This window comes from Lepisma saccharinum, chromosome 17 (assembly GCF_977018435.1).
Source record: "Lepisma saccharinum chromosome 17, izLepSacc3.1, whole genome shotgun sequence".
NCBI classification, from domain to species: Eukaryota; Metazoa; Arthropoda; class Insecta; order Zygentoma; family Lepismatidae; genus Lepisma; species Lepisma saccharinum.
The window spans coordinates 23,306,275-23,321,083 of NC_139245.1; the positions used below are offsets into that span (position 1 = coordinate 23,306,275).

General features: G+C 37.4%; 1 protein-coding gene across 1 annotated transcript; it reads left to right on the plus strand.

Annotated features, from left to right (window-relative positions):
• Positions 1-3,381: 3,381 nt before the first annotated feature.
• sicily (NADH dehydrogenase (ubiquinone) complex I, assembly factor 6 homolog sicily) lies at positions 3,382-14,487 on the plus strand. The gene is made up of 5 exons (XM_083139138.1): positions 3,382-3,520; positions 7,878-8,115; positions 8,451-8,610; positions 9,546-9,781; positions 13,783-14,487. Exons 1-5 carry the CDS (start codon positions 3,393-3,395, stop codon positions 13,966-13,968), a joined length of 948 nt encoding a protein of 315 aa, XP_082995264.1. The 5' UTR covers positions 3,382-3,392; the 3' UTR covers positions 13,969-14,487.
• The last annotated feature ends 322 nt before the right edge of the window (positions 14,488-14,809 follow it).

Sequence of the window (14,809 nt, forward strand, 5' to 3'; positions counted from 1 at the left end):
ACATGTTTTTTTTGTTTTAAACATAGTTTTAAACATGAGCTAAAAAAACATGTTTTAAACATGTTTTAAACAAAAGAAAGTCAACCTTTTCCCAGTAAATTATAGTTAAAGTCGTTAAAGAAAAAATACTCATTTTTATGAGTGTAGCGGCGGCAAGGAGAGTTTATTTACCTTTGGAGATAAGGTTTACCATACTGCAGGGTGTGCGGGACATAATTTTTTGGGTCGGGACGGGAAATTCTTTAAATCCCGACATTCGGGACGGGATATGTTCGAAATTTCCCAAAGCTCTTGAAATCTCGAATTCTACACGTAATATCCATCTTAAGTGCTTGTTTTTGCACTTCTGGTACAAAACTAACAATTTCCGATAAGTTTCAGATATTTACAATGCAGAAAACGTCGAGAATTGACGACTTTTTAAAATGACCATTCGGTATTTCCCGACTGCTTGGGATCCCGAAAAGTCGGGAAGTCATTTCCCGAAGTCGCGAACTGGCCGGGAATTTTTGCCCCAGGCACGTAGCCAGGAATTCATTGGGGGGGGGGGGGCGAAGTCAATCCTAGAGGGGGTAATTTCTTAATATATTGTGCCACATTGGCAAATATAGCAGGGTACACAGAGGCACTTGCCCCCTCCCCCAAAAGAGATAAGTGGATGATATCTTGAAACTGCAACGATCAATAAAAACTTCGAGCAGCATCAAATAGCAACATTTCGATAATGATCTTTCCAGATTGTCAAAGAATCAGTGGCGTGCCCAAGGGGGACTAGTGGGAGTTATAACCCTCCCTTTTGGTCCAATATTTAAAAAAAAATAACGTGAAAGGCAGGAAAATATGGCAAAATGAAAAATGACTACTTAAAAATGTAGACATAACCCCTCCCTTTCGAAAATCCTGGGCACGCCACTTCAAAGAATATAAAGTTTAACATAAATAAGCTAATAGAGACTGTATCAACTTGATATCTACAGGTCGATAATGTTAAAGATGATCAATATGTACCAACAGCTTTGGGCCTCTCTGCAAAACTGATTAAGGGAGCCCTTTATAAATCATGCTTCATAATGATTCCCTCTGGTTTCCAGGATGCAAGATTTTTACACACAAAGGTATCTAATGTGAATCCAACAACACCATTGTATTGTGTTATGTAAGAAAAATCGAATTAATTAAATAATAATGGTTACATATTATCTACACTTTGATGGATTGTGTAAAAATTTGTAATACATTTTTTGTACTTGCTAAAACATTAAAGCATGGGTCCCTTAGTCCACCACGGACTCTATTTCCTTCAAAGGGGAGACTCTTGCATCACTACAGACAATGTTTGCCTACTGGTTACGTTAACCATTTTGCAAAATATTGTGTGAATTGTATTATATTATAGTTGAAATACATGTTTTGACACCTGACAAACAAACAGGAATCCCTTGACTGATCAATGACTTCTTGGATTAGTGTCATCTTTAATATTTCATATTAAATTTCATAGAAAGAAATTGTTTTAATAGGGCGCAAATAACTTAAAGAGAATGCCATGGCACCCCGTAAACATTTTTTTTACTATAGATCATTTGGCTCCCAGGGCCGAATCCCGCCGCCCCATAGCTATGGCTCTGAACTTGGACTATAAGAATAGCAGATATTGCGAGCGAAGCGAGCAAGGACATTTTACGAAATGTATTGTTATTTGTATAAAATTTGAAATGGAGGGGGGCTATTGCCCCTTGCAAGTCCCCTTGGCCGTCTGTAAGAAAAATGCAAGGAACACGTAAAAACTAATTCCATCATGAGTATCCAATTGTCCTGCTATTCTTAGATTCTCCTAGTCTTGTTTTTTTACTTCAATGTTTGCTTCCCATAGAATGGACTTCCGTCCAAGGTGGGGGGGAGGGCAATGCCCATGTCCCCCTGTGGTTTCGGCACTGTTTGTGAGTGTCTCTTCATCAATTTCACGTCATCAGTCATTGTTGCCATTAGCTAGAAGTGGCAGAAATGCAACGATACGTAACAAAACTCAAATATCCACTCCCTCTCTCTATCACATGAAGCAAAAATTTAAGCAGTTCCAAGTTCATAGCAACACATCCCAAGAAAAACATCCGACACCTTTACGCACTTTTAATACAAGACTACTCAAAATGTCACAACTCTTCTAGATACTGAAAATTGCGAAATCATTTTCCGAAGTCTGAATCTGGAAGCAATTCCCCCCTCCCCCAATCATGATACGACATTATACGGAATCCCACACACTCTAATAAATCACAAAATCAATAAGTGTCTTTGTTATGTTGCTAGAGTAACACATGATATAATTGTAAAGATTATTGAGAATTTCAGGTAGGAATGTGTTCTTAATTTTTCACAGATGTGCCAAAGCATGCTCTCAGGGAGGGGCAGTTGCCCCCTGCCCCCTCTAGCTACGGGCCTGTTTTGCCTCCGATCCCGGTCCCGACCTTTCGGGATCCCGCACACCTCTACTGCAGGGTCAAAGGTTGGGTGTAATAGCCCCCTTTTTCCGTCACTGTTGAAGTAGGTTAGGATTCATATTCATCTAAATTTCAAGAAACTAAATATTATTGAATTACTATCCTCGTCCTGGAAAAATCAAGGTGAAATATTTCCTGCTACCTGAACAGTTTATATAGCAGAAAACAACCTGCGGTGTTATAATAAATTCTCCAGATCAATTTATCTTTCCAAGTACAAAATTATGTTACCAAAAGTAACCATCTGCGCTTCATTCTATTATACAAACCAATGAATCGTATCGCAAGAGAAATAAAAATCACGTCATGATCAAAATCACGCATTGTGTATTCAGATATTAGTTTCCAGCTTCCACCTGTCTCAAACTTACAGGACGGTAGGAAACAAAGAACTGAGAAGTTTCGATTTCTACAGTAAAGCACGGGTCTTTGTTGTCGCACAACAGTTTTGCTACCTTGTGTATACAACGTAGGCATGTGCCCTAAAATTAAAAAGCTTTCTCCCGTGACGTCAGAACAAAAGGTTGGTCAAGTGTTGTGCGATAAGTGAGACCCCTAAAGCACGGATTAATTGCCACAGATTCAATGAAAAAACAGGGTCCAAACAAAAAAATATCAATGATTATAAAATATCAAGTACCAAAATGTGTTTTAAACACTTCTAAAAAAAACATGTTTAAAACACATTGTTTTAAACGTTTAAAACATTTGTAAAAAACAAAGCCGTGTGTTTTAAACGTTTAAAACAAAGTGTTTTAAACATGCCAACCCTGCGCACGAGTGAACGTTGAGCAACAGTCCCGCACACCCCTATGCTCTGACGTCACACTATTGGACTCCATTCCAATGTGGCATATAATCTGTGAGTTGTGGCTAATGGAGTAGTCTGTGATGGAGGCTCATCATATTTTAAGAACTTTTCGATGTGTTATTTTATGTAATGCGAAATTGAGAAACACATGTGACAAGAAGTTCTATGCCAGTGATAGCAATGCAGATTATTGTGTTAATTTAGTTCGGTAGGAGTTATAGTTTGAAATGATACTAATCATATGCCTTGCACTTATAATTTCGGCAGTGACGCCTGTTCACCGTTGCCAACCACCCAATAAGAAAAAGTACTGTTTAATGTGAAATTATGCTAAATGCTGATAAATTGTGCGGTACTATTATCGTATGGGTGAAACACCTACGAATCATATATTTCGGACTTCTTTACATTGCTAACGTGTTGCGGAACATTTCTTAAGGCGAAATAATGCATTTCTAACTAACATAATGTTTATTTTCTCTATTTACGAGTACTTACTGTTACTTGTTGTTTCGAATCTGTAACACATTATGGCCGTGATAGCATACTGGTTTAGGGGGCGTTCTGAGAGTGTTTTGTCGATTTATGCAGTGGTGCAACCTCGTTCACCGGAAAATATCTACTTTCGTGCCCCTATTTGAAATTATGCTAATACGTCGCATTTACGTGTAGAACTTGTAAAATAACCTTGTGATTTACCACGTTCATTGTCCATACACAGCAATTCGGAACCATGTTTCTTTCGCAATTCGGAACCATCTTTCTTTCGCAATTCGTTAATGCTCTTCCTTTACGCACAACACTCTTGCAACCTTGAATATTGACGTCAGACGAGGAATGCCTACGTGGTTAGGTTAGGTTCCATTAGCATAAATACAAAGAAAAAAATAATATTTTCGCTAAGAGACGCGTTACCTTTGTATTGCCTAACATGAAAAAGGTATCTCCTGTGACGTCAGAACACAATGTTGCTAGAGTGTTGTGCGATAAGTCACACCCATTCGGGTCGGAACCATCTTTATTTCGAAATTTGTTAATGCTGTTCCTTTACGCACAACCATCTTGCAACCTTGAATATTGACGTCAGACGAGGAATGCCTACGTGGTTAGGTTAGGCCTGTTGGGTTAGGTTCCATTAGCATAGATACAAAGAAAAATTATTATTTTCGCTAAGAGACGCGTTAGCTTGTTTTGCCTAACATGAAAAAGATCTTTTCTGTGACGTCAGAACACAATGTTGCTACAGTGTTGTGCGATAAGTAATTCGTTAATTCTCTTCCTTTACGCACAACAATCTTGCAACCTTGAATATTGACGTCAGACGAGGAATGCCTACGTGGTTAGGTTAGGCCTGTTAGGTTAGGTTCCATTAGCATAAATAGAAAGAAAAATTGTAAAAACAGCTCTCTCCTGTGACGTCCGAACACAATGTTGCTACAATGTTGTGCGATAAGTGGCACCCATTCTGGAAAAATGGCTTGTTCCGAACTCGACAGGTGGTTCTAGTGAAAACACGGCGAGGCTGAAACACTGGCTACGGGGTTGCATCGTCTTAACACACGGAACATTGCACTCTCATGCAAAAAGCAAATGGCGGGAGCAGAAACAGCGTGTCGGACAGAGATTTTCGCAGAAAACAAAACGCATTCACATTAAAATGGATCAAATCTACATTCAGGAACTTCCAAAACGCTCAAGAAAATGATTTCCGTGAGTACTTTCTCTTGTAAATTTGAAGGAATCCGTTTTACCCATACGATAATGTTACCAATTGTGCTATGTAATGGTAACATTATAGTATAGGGGTGACGGATTTATTCAAATTTACAGGAAAAAGTACTTACGGAAATAATTTTATGTAGCGTTGTGGAAGTTCGTGAATGTAGTTTTGATACATTTTAATGCGAATACATGTTGTTTTCTGCGAAACTCTCTCTCACACACACACTGTTTCTGCTGCCGCCATTTGCTTTCTGCACGAGAACACATTGTTCCTTGTGTTAGATGTCGTAATACCGTAGTCGGTGTTTCAAACTCGCAGCGTTTTCACTAGAACATGACGTGTCATTTTTTAATTTTTTTTTAAAAACTATGCTTGCCTAACTTAACCTAACCCTACAGAAAATGGTTTTTGGGGCTAATGTGAATGGTTTGCGAGGTATTAGCATAATTTCAAATCCGGGCACGAATGTAGGTATTTTCCGGTGAACTACGTTGCAACACTGCATAAATCGACAAAACACTCGCACAACGCGCCCAGAACCAGTACGCTATCGACCGCTATAATGTATTACAGAATCGAAATAACAAGTAACAGTAAATACTCGTACATGTAAGAAATAGACATGATCTTAGAAATGCATTATTTCACCTTAGGAAATGTTCTGCATTCCAAAATTGGGTACTTGTTTACTATCCTTCGGACACATTTATTTATTTTTACAGAAGAAACTACTTACCGTAGTAAGTTCCTGTGGCATTGTTGAACATCGGGAAGGTGTTTTGTGTGATGTGGGAATGTTTCATAGCTGAAATTCATGTTGTTCGTTGAAAATTAATTCTCCGACAGAGAATTGGTGCGTGGATAGGTTAGTTCTGTTAGGTTAGGAAACATAGTTAAAATTTGGTGTCGTGTTACTATCAGGATCTAGAAATTTGAAATAATTGCGAACCATTGGCGCTAGCCCCACGAACCATTGGCGCGTGGTTTGGTTAGTTCTGTTAGGTTAGGAAACATAGTTAAAATTTTGTGTCGTGTTAGTATCAGGATCTAGAAATTGGAAATAATTGCGAACCATTGGCGCGTGGTTAGGTTAGTTCGTCTCGGGCAAGCAAAAAGGCCTATCAGAAAGACGTACTGGTAATGTGAAAAACTGCAATTAATTTCATCAAAAGAACGTTGATACACCTACAGGAATGTTCCGCGAAGCAGATACGTAAGTACGAATGTCAAAAATTGACGAAACAAAGAAATTAGAGGTGTCCGAAGGATAGTAAATTTTTACCGTAACGAATAGCGAACTTCACTTGTCATCATCAAACATGGTTACCATATTAGTGTATCGACAATCATAGCGGTAATATCTGCACATAATTTTGCAATTTCTAGATGTGACTGCCAATTTTTAACTGCAGATTCGTGATCACGAGGCCAAAATTAGCAAGTATGCCGAATTTGAAAGCAATCTGAGATACTTCCAGTATTGTAAATTTATATCGAAGTGTGATATACATTGAACTAGATAAAGTTTGAGATGAATCGTAGACTACAAAGCTGAACATTTGTTTTATTTGTGCCCCACTCTCTACCCGTGAGGTAAACTGGCGAGAGTAAAGAAAAGATGAAGAGAAAAGGAGTGTGGTTGGGTTATTTGCCTTGACCGGAAATAAGATCTGGATATAATTTTATTTCTAATTTCTCAAATTATCATCCTTTGAATTTCTCCCTCCAATAGAGCAAGTTTGTAAATTATGCTATGGTTAGCATCGCTGTGCATGTCACTATTGCTGGGTAGCAATTGGTTTGTTAGGTCTCCTGCTTCATTGCAACTGATGATTGCAGTGCCCTATTGTGATATATGCACATGCTTATTGAAAAGCGTAAAACCCTGAGCATATCACAGTAGGTCAAATTTTTCATTCTCACCTTACTCGACAAAAACATTCAAACACAGTAGTTATTTAATTGATGTTGGAAATACCAATTATTAGGGGTCTTGACCAAAGACCAAAATTTGGCTCATCACCATATTTTTGTGAGTTTGGAATCATTGTTCGAGACACTAAAGTTGTCAAATAAGTTGAACATTTTGTGCCTCATTTCAAAACTTGTAATAATGGAAAGTTATGTAGTGGTACACTGGTGTAACTTCATGCAGATTGGTAGTCTTAGGCTTGTGCGAATGTGCTGTATTGTTTGTATTGCTGTTTTCTGAAACCAAATTAGTATTGTGAGACAGCTATATCAACTGGAAGGTATTTAGTAATTTTTTAGATTTAATGTGTTAATTCTTTGCAACTTCAGTCAAATCTGTAGTTGATACAGCACACTATTTGTAACTAAGTAATAAGTAGTATTTATGAATAATAAGTATTTGTTGAAGGTGTAAAGTCCCCAGAATTTTCACTAGCTAAGAATTGAGTTTGACATGACTGTTATAAAATATTCAAAATGCATAGATTTTAACTAATTCTAACTAAATTGAATTTATTATATTGAATGTATGAGTATTTAGAATATTTATGAGAAAAACCCTACATTGTTATACAGATTCTCTCACTTTTTTCGACCAGGTGAGTTCTGGTTTTTCAGAGCTAACACAACTCTCATCTTCACAAGAGAGAATCTGTTCATCATCCTATTTTCTGCTTGTCATAGCATTTTGCATCAGATCATTATACATCCTTATCACATGACATAAAATAAGAAATATAGAAATTAAAGGAAAACTCTTGCAGATTGTCGTGTAAAGTTGCATTGTAATGTGCATTATGTATCTACATGGCATTGATATTGAGTGTCTTATTTTCTTAAATTAGATGTTTGAATTACATTCATTTTGCAGGCAGAATGACTATGAGAACTACTTATGCACTCTGCTCCTCCCAAGAAAATCACGCACAACAGCTTTTGCAATCCGAGCATTCAATGTTGAGTTAGCCAGGATTCAGGAACAAGTAACCAGTCCTCATGTTGGCCAGATGCGAATGACGTTTTGGCAGGAAGCCCTTAACACTATCTACAAAGGGAATGAGATGGTGGGAGAAGTCCCAGAGCATCCTGTTGTTCAAGAACTATACAGGGTGAGTAACTCTAGAAAAGCTTATCTTTTCTCTGCAGTGCTTTTCTATGAAATCACTTGGTCATGCTTTTACAATATGGAGAACAATAGAGGTATATGGAACATTTCTTATTATTAGAAGAAATAATACTGTTATTTTTGTGGAAAATTTTTAAAAGTAAAAAGTGTTTTAAGCAAACGAGTCTCAATTAAGCACATTTACAGATAAGAGGGGATAAGTTAGCAGACCAGGAGAGGGTGTCTTGAAACAGTTTGTTTTAATTTGTTATCACAGGTTCTGTCTGCTTTTAAGAACATGATAATGTGTCATGTTGATTGAAGTCTTTCCATTTGCAGGCTGTGAAAAAGCACGAGTTATCGAAGTGGTATCTTCAGAGGCTCATTTCTTCAAGATTGCAAGTTTTAGAAGTGCCAGTGTTTCAAGACTTGGAAGCAATGGAAGTTTATGCAGAGCACACAACATCAGCCATTTATTATTTAATTCTTGAGGCATCAGGTTAGTGGTTTAGAGATGGTAATATGCAATATACCGGGTGTTTCAGAAATAATTGGGGGGTTACAAAATTTTATTGCAAGTAAAGTATTGAACTTACATTAATTAAACCAGTCCAGAACGAACGAGGAAGTCAAAAAGTTTTTTTTACGCTTACAACTGTTCAATGTGTGCACTACGAGTAACACGGCACACATCAAGACGATAGTCTACTTCTTGCCACACTCGCATCCACATGGGTCTGTGGAGTGTGTCGATCGCTGTGAAGATATGCTCCCTTCTGGCTGCAATATCACACGGCTTCGGCGAGACGAATACCCTGCTTTTGATGAAACCCCACAAAAAGAAGTCACATGGTGTAAGGTCAGGTGATCTTGGGGAACAAAACATTGCACAAAACACTGTGAGTGATGTGTGTGATTTGAGTATTGCCTAGTGGCAGGGTTATGAAAAGTGAGCTTTAACGAAACATACATGCACAAACTGTTTGCGTTTCTCGATCGTTTAGACAACACATTTGTAGTGTCTAAATATCCTAGGAATTTTGCAGTTTTCATTAATTTGCACAAACATTGTGTGCGAAGATTGTATTTTGTGATTAAATATCATAATTTATTATTATCCATATATCATAATAAAATTATAACTGAATATTTTGAACCAAAATTCTAGTGCAGATCGATATGATAACTAGTGCGAATGAAATACATATTAACACTTGTTAAGTGTTATGAACAACTTTAAAATGTTACACTTTTTAATATTCGTATTACCATTAATGGGAATCAGTAAGAGTCGGCATCATAATCATTTTGAAGCTATATTGGATTTAGATCCCAATAAATATTTAATTTGCATGTTTGTAAATATCATTGGAGTTGGTTAAATGTACGAATAATAATATGCTACTGCTGCCATGTTCTGTTAGTTTCTTGCAGAGTTGAGAAATGTGAAATCAGATCATGTTGCCAGCCACATCGGCAAAGCCCAGGGTCTCACAAATTTAGTAAGAGCCATTCCACATGATTCTCGGAGGAACCAGCTGTGTATTCCACACGAGCTGCTGTCTCGCCACTCTGCATCCACTGAAATGTTTCTCCGCGGACGCGCACACAAGCAGATCCAAGACGTGGTGTATGCTATTGCTGAAAGAGCCAAGTTGCATCTGAATAAGGTAGGTCCTTCTAGATGCTCTCATCTTTTGGCAGATGTGAGATTTTTGGGCATGCACTTTTCAAATGTGAGGTAGTGTTCAAAATAAATCCTAGAAGTAAACCAACTTGTAGAGATTGAAATTTGTTTTCTTTTTTCTGGGTGGAAACCACACTTTTGTGGGAAGTGAAATATTTTCATCCTCCCTCCCAACAAGAGCATTTGAAGAAAAACATAAAATTTGAAAGTTTTCCTGAATATATTCGTTCGGTGAGTCAGCATGGTCCAGCCAGATGTAATTATATTTGTTTGAAAGGAGGATGTCAAGCTTTTACTTCCTGTGAATGTCCTTGCTGTTGTGCTCAGAATAAACCAAACATCTACAACAAACAGGTCTCATTTATTTTTTAGGATGGAGGCAGGGGTGTCCAGTGGAACCCCGATTTTACGTTTTTCTGGGGCCTGTAAATAAAAAACGTAAAGGGCAGGAAAGCATAAGGGAGGGGTGAAACTCAAGTGTCAGTAAGAAATGACTTCACAATCAACTTTTAGAGGGTATATTGTGTCAAAAATAATTCAACATCGATAAAGAACTATGGTTATGAATTTCTAAGCGGGGAAAAAGCAAGACCTGCTGTGAAAATCAGTGGTGGATTAACGTGGCCCACTTTCGAGGGTAGGGACGGTAGGCGACTGCTTCTATCTGCTGCCTATTAGGTTCAATTTATGCTTCTGATTGTGGGGGATCTTCATTTACTCTGTAAACCGGTAATTGGTTGCTAGTTTTAGAGGTATCGGGTAATTGAAGGGGGCTGATTGATCATTTATAGTTGGACGGTAAGTATCTTTGTGTACTGTAATCAAAGTGTCCTGGATTCAGTTCACAGTGAAGACATGTAGAATATTTCAGATCCCACTTTAAGCTGCAAATGTGTCCAGTCCCGATCAGCCCAACTGCATAAAGTGAACTGAAAACAAGCTTTGTCAAACTTCCGCATTTTTAGATGTCACAATAGGGGGGGGGGGGTTGTTATCAGTGATGTGCCCAGGATTTTTCAAAGGGTGGGGAGGTTACATATACTTTTTTTAATAGTCAGCCCTCATTTTCCATCTTTTCCTGCCTTTGACGTTCTTGTCTTCTTCTTTTCTTTTAGAAATACTTTGCAAAAAGAGTGGTTATAACCTACCATCAAACCCTCCCCTGGGCATGTCATTGTTATTTACGTTGGATTTAGCAGTGTTGCAGAGGGCAAACACCCCCTCCACCAAAAGTTTTCCCATAAATAATGTTTTTTTTTGTCTCCCCTCCACGTTTAATATTTCGCATGTGATATTTTCAGCAGGTGAATGGTTCCCAAAAAAAGTATCATATATTATTATTAGCATCCTGTGCATTTCTTTCCGGCACTCTTTTGTATGTTCAAGATGTTTATCAGATGGCAAAACAAGAAAAATAAAATTGCTTATCTTTTAACTCTTCACTTTGCATTTGATGCTCATGTTACGTAATCTTCAAAAGCAAAATAACTTTCTGAAGGGAGATTGAAAACAATGCCTTTTTCTTCCGTTTACGATGGATGAGTCATTGCTCTGGAGCCGGGAGACAAAACACTGGCTGCCAGTTGCCTGCAGACACCACTCCCACTGGCGATAACAGGAGGGAGGGGAAGTTAAGATGAACAAGTGGTGCAGCTGCGCAAATGTAGTTGTTGAACAAAAGTCTTATCAGAAATGTGCTCAGTCATTCCTGGTCAAGTTGCAGAAAGAAAGCGGGGGGGATCACCGCTACTGACATACGATATATGAGCAACATTTCCGATGTAGATATAGGCATTAAGAAAAAGAGAAAACGGACTGAATCTTGCACACCAGTGGCGGATTGATGAGCTCGTGCTGGGGAAGATTTGGGAGATGATGTGATCAGCACCATGCTCTAGCTGCTTTTACCCCCTGTTCTTCGATATCGGTCAATTTGGAGGTAATGTGATCAGCACCATGCTTGGTTAGCCTTTACTAGGGATGGACGATATCGGAAATTTCATATTGCGATATATCGTCAAGAAAATAGTCACAGATGATACAAGTCGATATTTTTTCTGTATCCTGATATCGGCAATATATCGTCTCCATGATATATATCATCAAATATCGTGACGATATATTGCTGACATATATATCGCTAAAATATTGTGACTATATATTGCTGACTCGATATATATCACTAAAAGATCATGATGATATATCGCCAACATGATATATATCACCAAATATCTTGATATATCACAGACACACTATATATTGCCAAAATATTGTGACGTTATATCGTCGACATGATATATACTGGGTGAGTCTGTTAAAAGAGGCCCCATGGAAAATGTGCTCCTTGCATGTAGGCAACCCTGGTACACCGAAGAGAAGAGCAGGGGGAAAACGTGTAATGTGGGAACGTAAAATCTGGGTTTCACTGTATATCATTATCAGGGAACGGATTTATATGTAAATACACATCTTCATTTGATGCTACAATGAATGTTATTTTGTATCATCTTTGTGAATTGTGGTATGCATGTTCCTGTGGTGCTGGCCCACGGAAGGCATCTACGTTGGGCACGGCCCAAACCTCCATGTGGGCCCAATCTACAGTGTACACATAAGGCTACTCACTTCAGACTTCTCTGGCCACTAACTTCTGACTGTCCCGGTGACCTCTCATCACCGGGGAGTTGGCTGGTGTTTGCTGATTTAGCATTTAATGCCAGCTCTGACATGCAAGTTCCCTCTAAAAAGAAATGGGATTGACCAGGGGACAAACCCTGTCGTAAAATGACATTTTAAATGAATACATCTCTTATGTCGCATCTCATCGCAAACAGTGTATATAAGGGAAAGTACTGTATTACGGAGGAAACTTTTGTACACAAAATTGAAGCAAAATGGAACAAAAAACAAACAAACATAAATATGTATGTCGATCTCATGAAGAGCACTGTTGAAACACTTGAAAAAAGTATCACTGTTCACACTGAAAGAAATATAAGTTAGGTGTTCACCAATTTGAAAAGAAAAAAATTAACATTGAAGTTGATTGGAGCCAAGATCATGTTCACAAAGAAATTGCAACGACAAAGGATGACAAGGTACATTAATGATGACAAAGTAAATGATGATTATTATCAGTGTTTAGTATGTAACAAAATAAAATTTTGAGCATGAATGGGGGAAATTGGTAAATTTAATTGGGGTGTAAATAACATATAGTAAAACAAATAATTATAACTCTTGATAAAAAAAGGAATGGAAGTGTCAAATATGTAATAACATTTAATGTAAATGGATGTGAATGGTAATATTGCATGAAATCAGAAAGATTGCAGGTGTAACAAGGAAAAATGTGGGACTTGATTTCGTATTCTGTCCAAATGATGCGAGTTGTGTTCGGTACAAATAAAAAAAAAAGTTTGTTGTGTGTGAGAGTTTGGTTGTTTTTTTAACGATGCAGCACTCTCAAATTGCTTAATCGATAGTTTGGGAGTACATCTGCACGATAACAGTTTAGAAAATAGGATATTTTCTTTACATGGACTGTATTGATAATATTGCTGATTATATTGAAGATATGATCTGAATTTAAGAAATATGAAGAGAAGGGATAGACGTCCGTCTAAGTAGATGGGAAGACATTTTTTTCTACATGCTCTGTAAAGACATTTTGGCATGTTCAAGGTAGTTATAAATTATTGAAAAGTCATTGAATGCGAGTTGTACAACAAATGCAATGAGCCCAAAACACTGTTTGTATGAACAAATAATTCACCTCATTCTCATGCAGTGGTATGGAAAATTTAATAGATCATTTTCCAAAACTTGATGCCATTTGTTGGGGAAAACATGTATTACAATTACGAACTCCACAACCCATCAGAACAGCAGCTAGGTGTGTTTTAGCTCAGGCATTTGATTTGATGACTAGGTAAATAGATGGGTTAAGTATACAATGTGACAATCTCTTTTCTTTCTTTCCAGGCAAGGTCCCTAAAAGCAGACTGTCCATCAGAAGCCTTTGTCGTGTTTTTGCCTTCTGTCCCAGTTGATTTATATCTTGAAAATCTAAGACGAACAGACTTTGATGTATTTAATGCAAAGTTAACCCAAAGAAACAATTTACTTCCAGTGTCCTTATATTGGAACAAGTTGCGTTCAAGGTATTAGGATAATATTGGTTGAGTAAGTAGTATGTGTGTGTTTCAGGTTATTATTGTGCATTTAATACAAAAGTGTTCAGCAGCCTAGTCACAAAGAAAATAGTGACTTTATAGTTTCATTCTCCATCTGGTCTACCACTAGTGTATGTGCATAAAGAGTGTGCTCTCAAAACTGATGTTTTCATTATGTATTAACTGCATCAGAACTCTGTTTTCTTTAAAGGAAAATTTAATTTTCCTTGAAAATGTACAGGTTCAAGAATTATATAAAATAGTGTAAATAAATTATTTTCTAAATAATTTATTTAATTTCCCCTGCATTAGTAATACTAGAAAGGGTAGTACCATAAAATTAATCAATTAACAGCTACAGATTAATGATCCTAAAATGTTTATTCTATTTTTCCATAAAATGTGTAAGAGAAAATTCAAACTTTTAATATTTAAAAAAAATTCATAATCATCATTTCATGTATACATATTCTGATTCCTTAGTAGATTCTGAATAAGAGTATGTGTGTGTGCATATACATTTATATTTCTGGAAAAGGTGTGTTCAGAATTTGCCATTTCAGGAATGGCCACATTTGAGTTTCCCAACAAGCCTCCATAGCACAGTACACTACAACACCAGGGGTCCCATGTTCAAATCCCAGCCTATGCATGGGTGTTCTTTTGTCATATCATAACTCATCTTCACGATTAGCCAAAAGTGGTTGAAATGTGAAGTACAATAAAACACAGGCACAATTTCCTGTCATTTTGGCATTAAATGTACTCCTACACCCCTCCTACAAAACCTTAATACTCCCAGTTGAAAAAGTAATGGATAAACCTTTTGAGTCCTT